General features: G+C 35.9%; 1 protein-coding gene across 2 annotated transcripts in view; it reads left to right on the forward strand.

The window, feature by feature from the left end:
• vwa3b (von Willebrand factor A domain containing 3B) overlaps window positions 1-12,222 on the forward strand; it is a 75,799-nt gene that overhangs the window by 47,240 nt on the left and 16,337 nt on the right. For both annotated transcript variants that reach the window (XM_002931645.4, XM_031897019.1), the window contains 3 exons: window positions 3,528-3,748; window positions 9,327-9,562; window positions 11,615-11,774. In XM_002931645.4, coding sequence (XP_002931691.3) covers window positions 3,528-3,748; window positions 9,327-9,562; window positions 11,615-11,774 — 617 coding nt within the window. The remainder of the gene's footprint in view (window positions 1-3,527; window positions 3,749-9,326; window positions 9,563-11,614; window positions 11,775-12,222) is intronic.

Here is a 12,222-nt window from a genome sequence, read left to right on the forward strand (position 1 = left end):
CGTATTTTTTGCCTTTTTTTTGGCGTTTTTACGATTTTTGCGTAAAAACGCGGGTTTTTCTGCGTCTTTACGATTTTTGCGTAAAAATGCGAGTTTTTCGTAGCCATTACGAAAGTTGCGCAAAGTCGCAATTTTTTCGTATTTTTTCGTAGCGTTAACACTTGCGCGCAAAGTCGCGCCTTTTTCGTAGCGTTAGGGGCCTATTTATCTTTCTGTGTTAAAAAGGTGACCAAATACATCACATATAACACATCACATATCACCACCGGCAGGCATTGTCATGTTAATAAAAGTGCATTTATTAAGCTGTATACATTTTTGTACACATTTTCAGCAAAAAACTTTGGCATAAAAAGCAGCAGCTTCTTGAAAATGCTGTGTAAAAAATGGTGAAACTTCAGCAAAAAAAAAAAAATTCATATTTTTTAATGGCGTTTTTTATTGTAGAAATGTATTTGCTGTTTATGTATTTGAAGTTTTTCCCATTGACTTGAAAGGGGTGTGCCATCATATAATGGTAGAAAATAAATGTCAGCAATTGAAAAAATACACTTTTTTTTTTTTAGAAATCAACCATTATTTTTCTGGCATAAATCATTTTTTACACAGTATGATAAATAGGCCTCATTGTGTAAGTTACTGAGAAGTACACTGTACTCCGTTTCCGGCAGCCACTTAAGAAATCACCTTGGATGGTAACATTTAAAATTTAAAAACATTTAAAAAATCAGACTGATTCCAAGACTAGCTGAGGTCCTGTATCATATCTTTAGGGATAAATGCCCAACAGCTTTTGCTCCTTTTATGCATCTTCTTGCCATTTTAGACCTGCTCCACTGAAATGTGGTAAAACTGACATTAATTCATTGTTTAATGGGGTCAGCAGGTACAATTTATAGGTGCTTTTGTGCTCATTTCATATTCTTTTTAACATACACAGAATATTGTTCTGTTTTTTACTCACTATTGACAGAACACTCTGATTTCACATGCGAGCATTCAGGTTATGGTTTTGTGCCAAAGGCAGCATCTATTAACAGCAGTGCAATTTGTCTTAATGTATACAGCGAAAGCACACTGATTTAAAGGACATGTAAACCCCACACTCAAAAATCAGTGAACAGCCTCTTTGAAATCTTTCAGTACCTGCCACACTGGTTGTCCAGAGGTTAATAGTAAGGCTGCAACATCTTCTTAATCACTTAGATCTACTTCTGTAACCCACTCAGCCCCCTCCCTCAGGAATTTGCTTTGACTTCTGGCTTATGAGCATGCTCGGTTGTTCTCAGGTTACTAAACATGCCCCCCAGTCTAGCACCCAGTAAAGAGATGGTATTGCTGGTTCCCATAGAAACTCTGCTGTAGCTGTCTGCTTCAATTTTTTCTCCTAACCTCCTCTCCTGAGCTCAGCACAGACAAAGCAGAACTTTTATCAAAGACAGTTCTGCCTGTGTGAGACTGTATTCTTGATGAATTGTATGCTGAATAAGGGTTTTTGTGTGTGTATGCTGTTTGCAGATTTAAATGCCTGATTATCTATGAGAGGAAAAATGACCACCTGGTGAAAGCTGCTATTTGCTTTAGGAAAATATGATGGGGCTAGCAAATGGAGAGGATATAAGCAGTACAAATGATGACATTTAGGTGGGGGAGACGTGCCCAACTGATATATATTGTAGGCAGATGTAGGCTTTACATGTCCTTTAGGCTGTTTCTTTTGGCTTGCATGTACTTCCCAGGAGGGGTGCAATGCACTGAGCCTAATTTATCTGAGGTCCCCATTCATAAAGCTGTAAACAATGCTTAGTACTTTTTTGTAGCTGCCAGCACCTTAGCCTTACAATCTTTACATGGCACAAGCAATTGCTGATGCTATTAATTTGGGATTTATTGTATGAGTAGGTTATTTGCTGTAGAAACAAATGTTTGTCTCATAGATCTCACACACTGCCAGTGCAATTTAGAACTCATTTTAGTAAATAATTCTTTTAAATCATATGATAAATTATCTAAAAAAAAAGCATCCTCCTGTAAATTTGTTATATTCATGAAATAAATGCTTTGTTACAAATACATATCCAGCAAGCTCAAACGCCTAGTAAGGCTGCCCTTAGCTTTGGAAACATTATTAACTGATAAAATACTATAATTACTTTTAAACCATGTCTGTGCAACGATAGCGCGTCTATTAATGAAAAGTGCTTTGGGCTTTCTGTAACTACTTAAAAAATCACAGTAATGGATCACGTTAGTTTTTTCTCTTGTATGCCTCAAGTCATTCTTCTTGCATGTTGCTGAAACACAGGCTGGCAGAACAAAAAAGCACCAAGACTAGAAATCTGCTTTTCAGTACAGACAATTAGGCAATAAACTATGTGGCATTTTATTATGAACATCTATTTATCCGCTATTTCTTTCGTCAAACCTTTTAATAAATCGAGGACCTCCCTTCATTGTAAGTGCGGATAATGTCCCACTGTAAACTGGTACAAGTATCCATTATTTATGGGAGAACCAGAAGGGGCATTTAGAATGTGTCTCACTGGCAAATGAATAAAGGCTTTCTATACTGGATAACTTTAATTTAGCTAGAATAATCACTATAATATACTTTCACTCTCACAGGATGCTCTGTAATGTGTGGGCTGCATATTTAGGGCATAGTGGGGGGCATGGAAGATGCAAAGGGTTAGCATCTAACAGTAGCATTTTTTAAATGTATACATTTTTATCTATATTGTATTTTTAAAATGTCCCAATACAATGGGGCATATTGCAAAGGGTGAAAATAGAGTTCACTGCAGTTCCCTGGGAGGAACTCTACAGCTCTCTATTCACTTCTATAGATGTTCACTTGTATAGAATGTTTTTTTAGGAAATGTTTTATTTAGGGGTTTCTGTTATTAACTGCCTATTGCATTAATATGTTTTATTGCAATCCTGTTTCCAAAAAAGTCGTAGTAAACATATCAAAATGTTGAAACTGAGATAGCTTTGAATACGCTCAGGTGCCAGGCACATGTAGCCAATATCAGCCAAAAAATGTGAGACTTTGCATTTTCAGTGGATATCAGATACATATGCCTGCACCTGAGTGTATTCAATGCTATCGGGTGTAGACATAGGTAGGAGCATTTTTAAGCACATGTAGAATATTCTTGGCAAGCGGCTTTCAGCTTGGTTTTCCATACGCTCCATGTGGCATTAGCCTTAAATTTAGAAATACTCTGTTTATGTTGGAGTGCTCCTCAGCAAAGTTGACCAAACTTCATTTTCTGTTCTTGCTCTTACAGAATGAACAACAACAGTAAGATAATCATTTGATTTTTTTAATTTAGAGCCTGTCTTTTTCCGAGATACCTTTTTTGACTATGTGTGTGTTTGTTCCTAAAGCGTGCTGCAAAGAAAATTAAAATTGAATTGTGTTTTTTAGCATTACTGTGCATTTCATTTGTAGATTCATTCAAATACCCTTTAGCAAAACATTCTATTAATCTGATTTTGTGTTTTTCCAAATTAAATGTCAGACCAAGTGTCCAGTTTGTTAAACCCATCCCAAAGCCAACACCCATTCCTGGAGAAAAGAAAAGGAAAGCAGGAAAAGCCAGAGAAAACAGATCTAAGGAAAACCAAGGAATAGGGGAAACTGATGAAAATCCTCTCACTAAAGCTCATTCTGAAAATCAGTCTGTGATGTCCCAGAGCCCAGTCAGTCATTCATCTCGGGACAGTGCAAGTGAAGTGGAAGGTAGGTAATGCTTAGAATTTGTTTCTTCACTAATGGCCCAAAGTATAGCACATACTGTATACCTATACGCTATGCCACAAATTAACAGATAAAGTAACATTTCATTTAAGGAAAATGTGCTCCAAATAAAATTAATTAGCAAAAAAAGACAAATTGTCTTTCGACTTGACATGGCTTATATGATGCACTGTGGCCTAGCGCATCACAGCATTCATTGCTATGGAAAAAGATTTGATAATGATAAGCTTGAATTAATTGACATGATGGGACATGGGAAGCTATCTAAAATGTATCTCTATACACATTTTGTACCTTCTGTTGTTTTTGTTTGTTTGGTTTAGCTTTGAAACTGAATGGATATTTAAAAATTGGCAAGGTTGTACATGATGCCAGCACTAGTCATCTTCTCTTGTGTTTTACTAAAGGGGTCTTCTACCCAAAATCTGTATATAATAGAAGAAATTGTAATTTTCCAATATACTTTGCTTAAAAATGTCATATGGTTATGTCCTAAATTATTTGAAAATGTAGTTGCTATTAAAAGCTACATTTTCTGCGCTTCTTGCTGTAATAGTGTTGCAAGCTGTCTGGTTAAGGCTGATTAAACCACCCAGAGAAGAACTGACTCCTGCCACATTGTTTTAAGAATGAGATTCAGAGAACCAGAAGGGATAAACAAACTCTGCTGTTACCTGCCATTACATTAACAAATAACATTTACAATAACTAATACATTTTGATGAATGTATATTGGAAAGTTCCTAAGAATTCCATTTGGTTGACAAAGCCCTTTAAGTTTTTTTTCTGTTTATGAGGCTTTGTACATAATTCGTAATACATTTAGTTTTATAATTGGAAACAATGTAACATAAAACTATGGTCACAATATTAAAGTGATTACTGTACCTCTAGATTTCTGAGAGATGAAAATTATTCATCCTTTGCACTGCTAATGTGTTGCTTTTTGAAGCAGAGAACTGCCCATTGTATGGGAGGAAGTCTCTTTCCTTTAAGTAAGGTACAGTTTTGTTGTATAGGTATGGGATGCGTTATCCGGAAACCTGTTATCCAGAAAGCTCAGAATTATGGGATAGCCATTCCCCATAAAGTCCTTTTAAATCAAATAATTCAAATTTTTCAAGAAGATTTCCTTTTTCTCTATAAAAATAAAACAGTACATTGTACTTGATCCCAACTAAGATATAATGAATCCTTATTATAGACAAAGATTCTATTAAATGGAAAGAGCAAGGAGGTATTATATTGAATTGTTACTTTGTTTAATCTAAAAGTAATCTTATCACATATGACTTTCACATATTGCTCTTTCTCTACTCTTATTTCTTCCTGCTGCAGAGGAGAAGTAAATGATCATTTTGCTGCAAACCAGGGAAGTCACTTGATACAAGGATTGTGTGTGTGTAGTATTTTTGGGGGGTGTTCTTTGGTTCCTTAAATAAGGCAAAAAGCACAAGTGGAGTGTGGATTTTCTGTGTCTGCCTTCTTAAGGCTATTTATACTTATAGTTTCCAAGATAATATTTTTCGATTCCAAATTTCTCTGTCAATATGAAAACTATAGGATTAGTATACTTTGCTATATTTATGTGTGGATTGAGAGTCAGTTTTTATTGATATTTTAAAACTGCACTATCCTTTCATGCCTTCCTATGTATTTCTATACACCACTGTAACAGAAAACAGTTTAATAAAAGAATTAATATGGCTCAGTATCAATGCTCTTGTGTTTGTAATGCTGTTAAACAAACTGCACTATAATTTTATCCATTTTGTAGATACATTTATTTTTTTTATTTAGTTCTAGATTTAAGAAATTAAACCTCTTCTTACAAAGTTGAATGATGACTAGGTCAATTAATTAGGGTATTGAGGCTGCCTGTAAGTAACATAGAAAGTGTTGTTTTAATGTCTAAAAACAGGCTACTTGCCAAACATAAACCGCAAGGCAAGGGTATTGAATTTTTGGTTATTTTATAGACAAATTGATAAGAATTAAGAGGCTGCTGCTGAGTAATGGCTCTGTATAATTTACTGCCATAGTAAATGATCCATTGTTATGTTATTGCAGTAAAATTTTGTTTTACCTGTTCAATGTAAAATTAGATGTTTTTTTTAGTTTGCAAAAAACTGGGCATCATTTATCATACAGGTATCAGACCCCTTATCCGGAAACCCATTATCCAGAAAGTGCCGAATTACGGAAAGGCCACTTCCCATAGACTCTGGACATTTTAATCAAACAATTCACATTTTTAAAAATGATTTCATTTTTCTCTGTAATAATAAAACAGTACCTTGTATTTGATCCCAACTAAGATATAATTAATCCTTATTGGAGCCTAAACAATCCTATTGGATTAAATTACTGTTTAAATAATTTTATTAGCAGACTTAAGGTAGGAGATCCGAATTACGGAAAGACCCAGGTCCCGAGCATTCTGGATAAAGGGTCCCATACCTGTGTGTATATATATATATATATATATATATATATATATATATATATATATATAGGGGCACATTTACTATGGGTCGAATCCGAGTCCGAATTGGAAAAATCCGATTTGAAAACGAACATTTTGCGACTTTTTCGTATTTTTTCCGATTTTTTTCGGCACCTTTACGACTTTTCGGAAATTATCGCGACTTTTTCGTTACCAATACGATTTTTGCGAAAAAACGCGAGTTTTTCGTAGCCATTCTGAAAGTTGCGATTTTTTCGTAGCGTTAAAACTTGCGCGAAAAGTTGCGCTTTTTTCGTACCGTTAAAACTTAAAAGGCGCTGCGTTTTTCGCAAGTTTTAACACTACAAAAAAATCGCAACTTTTTGCGCAAGTTATAACGCTACGAAAAAATCGCAACTTTCGGAATGGCTACGAAAAAGTCGCGTTTTTTCGCAAAAATCGTATTAGTAACGAAAAAGTCGCGTTAATTTTCCGAAAAAATCACAAAATACCGATCATTACGAAAAAAACGCAATCGGACGCATTCAGCCCGTTCGTGGCTTAGTAAATGTGCCCCATAGTGTTGCTAAGTACAAAAATGAGCGCAAACTTTCATTAATTTATTCTTGTGCCTAGTATCAATCCACACAGTGTGCCTACTACTGCATTTAGGTGCAAGGGAAAACAGTGCTGTTTAGTGGCCTTTGGCCACATGTTAAATTCACAGTTGAATTTCCACACTGTACCAATGTACACTCATTGTTTATGCCAGAGAGACCACACTTAACTAAAGGGTATGTAAGCGAATGTCTATGATCCTCTTACATGATGCCCCTTACAAATCTGATTCTAGGTTTTAGCCTAACTTTCCCCAAACAGCTTATGCTAAATTGCATCAATGATATCAAATTTTGGTGGAGACAATTATCTTAGGATTCTAAAACAATGCAATTTTTTGCACAGTGTTCAAATCTCGCAGTATATAAGTGAATCTTCAGCCAGCCTAAGGGCTCTGGCACACGGGGAGATTAGTCGCCCGCGACAAATCTCCCTGTTCCCCTGCCATCCCACCGGCGACAATGTAAGAAATTGTGCCATCCAACTGGCGTCTTACATTGTCGCCGGTGGGATGGCAACTTGGGGAGATTAGTCGCCCGCAAACAGGGAGATTTGTCGCAGGCGACTAATCTCCCCGTGTGCCCGAGCCCTAAAGATTAAGGTAGAAGTTAACATAGATTGTTATCGAAATATATAAGTTTATTTTTGAAACAATGGGAAAGTTAAAGAGATTATTTTATATTTACATTTTAATAATTATATTTAAATATTAAGAATACAGGTATCAGACTCCTTATCTGGAAACCCATTATCCAGAAAGTTCAGAATTACGGAAACGCCATCTCCCATAGACTCCATTTTAATAAAATAATTCAAATTTTTAAAAATGGTTTCCTTTTTCTCTCTAATAATAAAACAGTAGCTTGTACTTGATTCCAACTAAGATATATTAAATCCTTATTGGAGCCAAAACAATCCTATTGGGTTTAATTACAGTTTAAATACTTTAATTAGCAAATTTAAGGGCTCTGGTACACAGGGAGATTAGTCGCCTCCCCGATATGACATCCCACCGGCGAAAATGTAAATCGCCGGTGGGATAGCATACGCGGCAACTTTGGCATTTCTGCAAATCGCACCACCGCGTATGCTATCCCACCAGCGATTTCCATTTTCACCTGTGGGATGTCATATCGGGGAGATTAGTCGCCCGCAACAAGGGAGATTTGTCACGGGCAACTAATCTCCCTCATGTGCCAGTGCCCTAAGGTAGGAGATCCAAATTACAGAAAGACCCCTTATCCGAAAAACCCCAGGTCCCAAGCATTCTGGATAACAGGTCCCATACCTGTAATATAATAAGACCAGTGGGTAGCATTTACTGGTCGTTTGTGTAAATATTAAAAAAAGAATGTTCAGGTACTTTTTGAGCTCAGTATTGTGGTAATCAGCAAGCATAGAATGTCTGTATATAAAGAGCATATTTTATGCTTGGGTGATATTCATATAAGGCAACTGGAATTCATTCTGCCATGTCCGTTCTCTCATTTTCCTGATATATGTCTTTCTCACTTATTGCCATTTCTGCCTTTTGCATAATTCATTTCATTTAGATTGAACAAATTGTTTAGGCATTATCTTAATCACACAGTGCCCATTTGAAAGCACTCATTAAAGTCTCAGATGGTCTTTTTTCTCTCATTTTCACAGATAAATTATATCTTTTAGATCAGGGATAAAAAAAATCCTCTTTTCCAACACATGTCTGTATTATTAGCAAAAGACTTTGTCACAAGAGAAAATGCTATAAGATTCTTGAAAGAAGATGCACTTGGGAAGTAATTGCACTATTAAGGAGCTTTTTCTGGAATCAGAATGGGAATATCACAAATATTGAATAAATTCTGTCTTCTTTATGATCTTCTGTTTTTGTGACTTAAGGTCCTGGGGCCAAACGATCGAATTATAATGACGGCAATGGGGCAGTCGGTTCGGGGACCACATCAACGAGCCGATGCGGTCCCCAAACTAACTGAATCTTTTAACCTGCCCGATTGATATCTGGAAATTCAGGCCAGATATCGGTCCAAGGGTCTGATATCAGCAGCTACAATCGGCCCGTGTATGGGGACCTTTATACAGAAGCTATCAATAAGCATTAATTGTTGTTAATTCTGAAAAGTAAGAACCAAGTGGTTGGTGCATTTGCAAAAACATTCCTAGGGGAAAAAAAGGTTTTGTATCTGTGAAGAAAATATTTGTAGAATGTTATGTGATGCTTCATTGTTCACCAGGAACTTTGCTATGCCCAATAATCAACAGTTTTCTATCACTATTTACCCATATCCCTTTACTACCTGCATACATGATTGTATGGCCGCTTCATGTAGCAGACTCTGCTTTGAGTTGAAAACAAAATTGTTAGGTACCTTTTCCAGTATAGTTGCAACTCTGCATTTCTGTAGTTACTGTTTGGTATTTAACTGAAAAAGATTAGTCATTCAGACATTTACTCTGAATAGGATTGTGTGTTAAAAGTTTGTTTGTCTTTTGCAGATAATGTTTTTGATTCTGAGAAAGCCAAATTAGGGCTCCCACAAGATCCACTTTCACCACTTACTCCAGTCCCTTCAATTCTACAGTCATCACAGAAAGCAACACCCAGATCTTCGCTTTCTTCCATAACCATTCGATCTTCAGAGAAGCCCCAAAGCATAAATATCAGCAAAAAACTAGAGAAACTGATCTTTGAGATCACTGAGTTCCAGCAGAAACAGCGAGAAAAGCAACAGGTGAGGTAAAGAAGTAGGATAACTTTATGAGCTATAGCTACCAATACCAATATGTAGCATTTACTTGTCACCTTTTTTAATGTAACTTATTAATTTGCACCTGGTAACATTGTGCATTTTAATACATATGTACTATAGGGAGTAGTAAATGTGAAGGTATGGTCTTATGGCCTCTTGTGTTAGTTATTGGTTGTTTTGTATGTTTTCTTGTATGTTTAATGTATACACCCATTTATTGTACAGCGCTGTGGAATATGTTGTTGGCATTTTATAAATACATGTACAGGTACTACTGCTACTACTAATAATAATAATAGTTTTTGACATTCATACAGAACATTTAGCTTCCAGTTTAGTCATAGATACTTGTCCAAAAATGTACTACCTTGCTGTGATGTTCTAAGATTTGTACGAGGCCAAGGCAACCACAGCCCAGTAGGAAAGATCTGTTCCTCTGAATAAGCTCCCAGTAGCTCCCCATCTTCTTTTTCTGCTGATCCACTTTACATGCTCTGTGGTGCTATAAGCTACCTGAGCTTAATTTTATTTAGAAAATTTAAATATCATGAGATAGGGCTGGTTAGTAATTGATCAGATTCACATTACATTTCAACCATTGCAAATTGTAATATTTACCCTTGCAGCATCAGCTTATATGACAGGCAAACTTCATTTTCTGCTTGATAACTTTTGATAACCCCTAAACTTATATTCATAACAGCTGCCCAGACCACACTGAGCATGTGCATTGTCACTAACATTCCTAACAAGACCCTGGATAACTTATTACAAAGATGCTTAAAGGAGAAGGAAAATCTAATAAAGAGTTAATCTCAGACTTCAGGCATACCTTCAGTTCTCTCAAAAGTGCCCTTAAGTCTCCCCATATTTCTCCCGTTCAGATGATCAGAAGCCTCATAGGAAAAAAAATGCTAAGCTCTGTAAAGAAAGTTCCCATAATGCCTCATAGTAAGACTATAAGGAAGCTTCCTGCTAGATTGGCTCAGATCACACATTCCTAAGGGGAGGGGAGGGAGTTCTTAGAATTCTTGAGGGAGGGGGGAGCAGGAGAGAGGAGAGAGCTGCCTATCTCTGGCACAGGAAAACAAAGAGACAACAAATCCAGTTTCTTTTGAAAGAGAACTCAGTGCAGCATTACTGTAAGTGCTTATGGTTGTATTTACATAGACCTTTCTGATACAGCTTACTTAGTTTTTACCTTTCCTTCTCCTTTAACCTTAAGGCTGGTGCAATAAGCTCAGTATCTTTAAAAGGAGAACTATACACCCCGGGTGCAAAAATCACCCATAACTATCACTGCCTAGTGTACCATGTTATAAGACTTTGAGGGGGCTGCAGGTGGGGAGGTGGTTTGTGAGAAATATTTTTTAGCAGGAAGGGGGTTAGCAGACTAAGAACTAGAGAACTGGGTTGGGGGGTATTCAAAAGTGAAAGTAAACTGAAATTGAAGTAAGAAATATTTTTTTAGTTAAAATCAAGTTTAAAGGACATAACAGCAGTCTTAATCTGTTTTGTAAATATGGTGGTTTTCTACACTTTGGAGTTAAATTATCATTACAGAATGCCACTAGTGAATTCAGCGTAACAGTGTAAGTACAACTTTAGTAATGAGCTCTGTTTTGCTACAGTTTATAAAATCACATTCAGAAAGACAGAGTTAGATTAAATTGGCAAAATTGCTATATGGCAACATTTTAACATTAAATGTATTTTTTTAATGTATTTTGAGAAGAAAAAAAATTAGCTCCATAATGATTTTCTGATGTAAACATTTTACTCCATTTTAACTCCAAATTTATATTAATTCCACTACAGTGCTTTACTAAAGTATTCATAACCTCAACTGTGTCTCTGATGTTTATATTTGCAACTCTCCAATAAAGGCCAGTGTTATGAAAATAATAATGTATGAATAATTCTGAAAATAATGCAGGGTAATATGCATCTGAACTAGCTGTAATACCATTCACAGAATAGCTATGGAATTTATCATCTTTTCTCAAAAAAGTTTTTTTTTTTTTTAATGAACAGTCAGTTCAAGAGTACCTTAAACAGCTCATAATTTTAAAGTCTCATCAAGATAAATGTGGGCTGGAGGAAGAACAGAGGGATCATGTTAAGCAGCAGATTGATTTACTGCAGCAGCTGAGAATGCTAACACCTATTAGCAGTATTCAACAGACAAAGTCTGGTAAGCATTTATTTTGTTATCCTGCTTTCCAAAAGAAGACTTCTTTGTACATTGCTTTTTCCACTTTATGTACACATACATTTATATTCGAGTATTCATTAGCACCACTACATGGATACTTATATGTCCATGATTTGTAAATGTAATTGCTATCAAAAGCTATATCTGCACTTGCTGGTCCTATCTTAACTAGGGGTGCACCAACCATTCTTTTACCATTCTTTGACCGTTCTTCTAAGTGGGAACTATACCCCTGAATATTGCAGGGGTATAAATATATGTTGCATAAAACAACCCATATGTAAAACACTGCTTCATTTAAATAAATCATTTTCATCAAATTATAATTTTATAGTAGTATCAGCCATTAGATAATTCTAAATAGAAAAAGTGGCTTATTAAGTACTAAGGGCCATTCTCTAGCTCATGTGATTCACAGTGCATACAA

The sequence above is a fragment of the Xenopus tropicalis genome, chromosome 2, assembly GCF_000004195.4.
Source record: "Xenopus tropicalis strain Nigerian chromosome 2, UCB_Xtro_10.0, whole genome shotgun sequence".
Lineage (NCBI taxonomy): Eukaryota > Metazoa > Chordata > Amphibia > Anura > Pipidae > Xenopus > Xenopus tropicalis.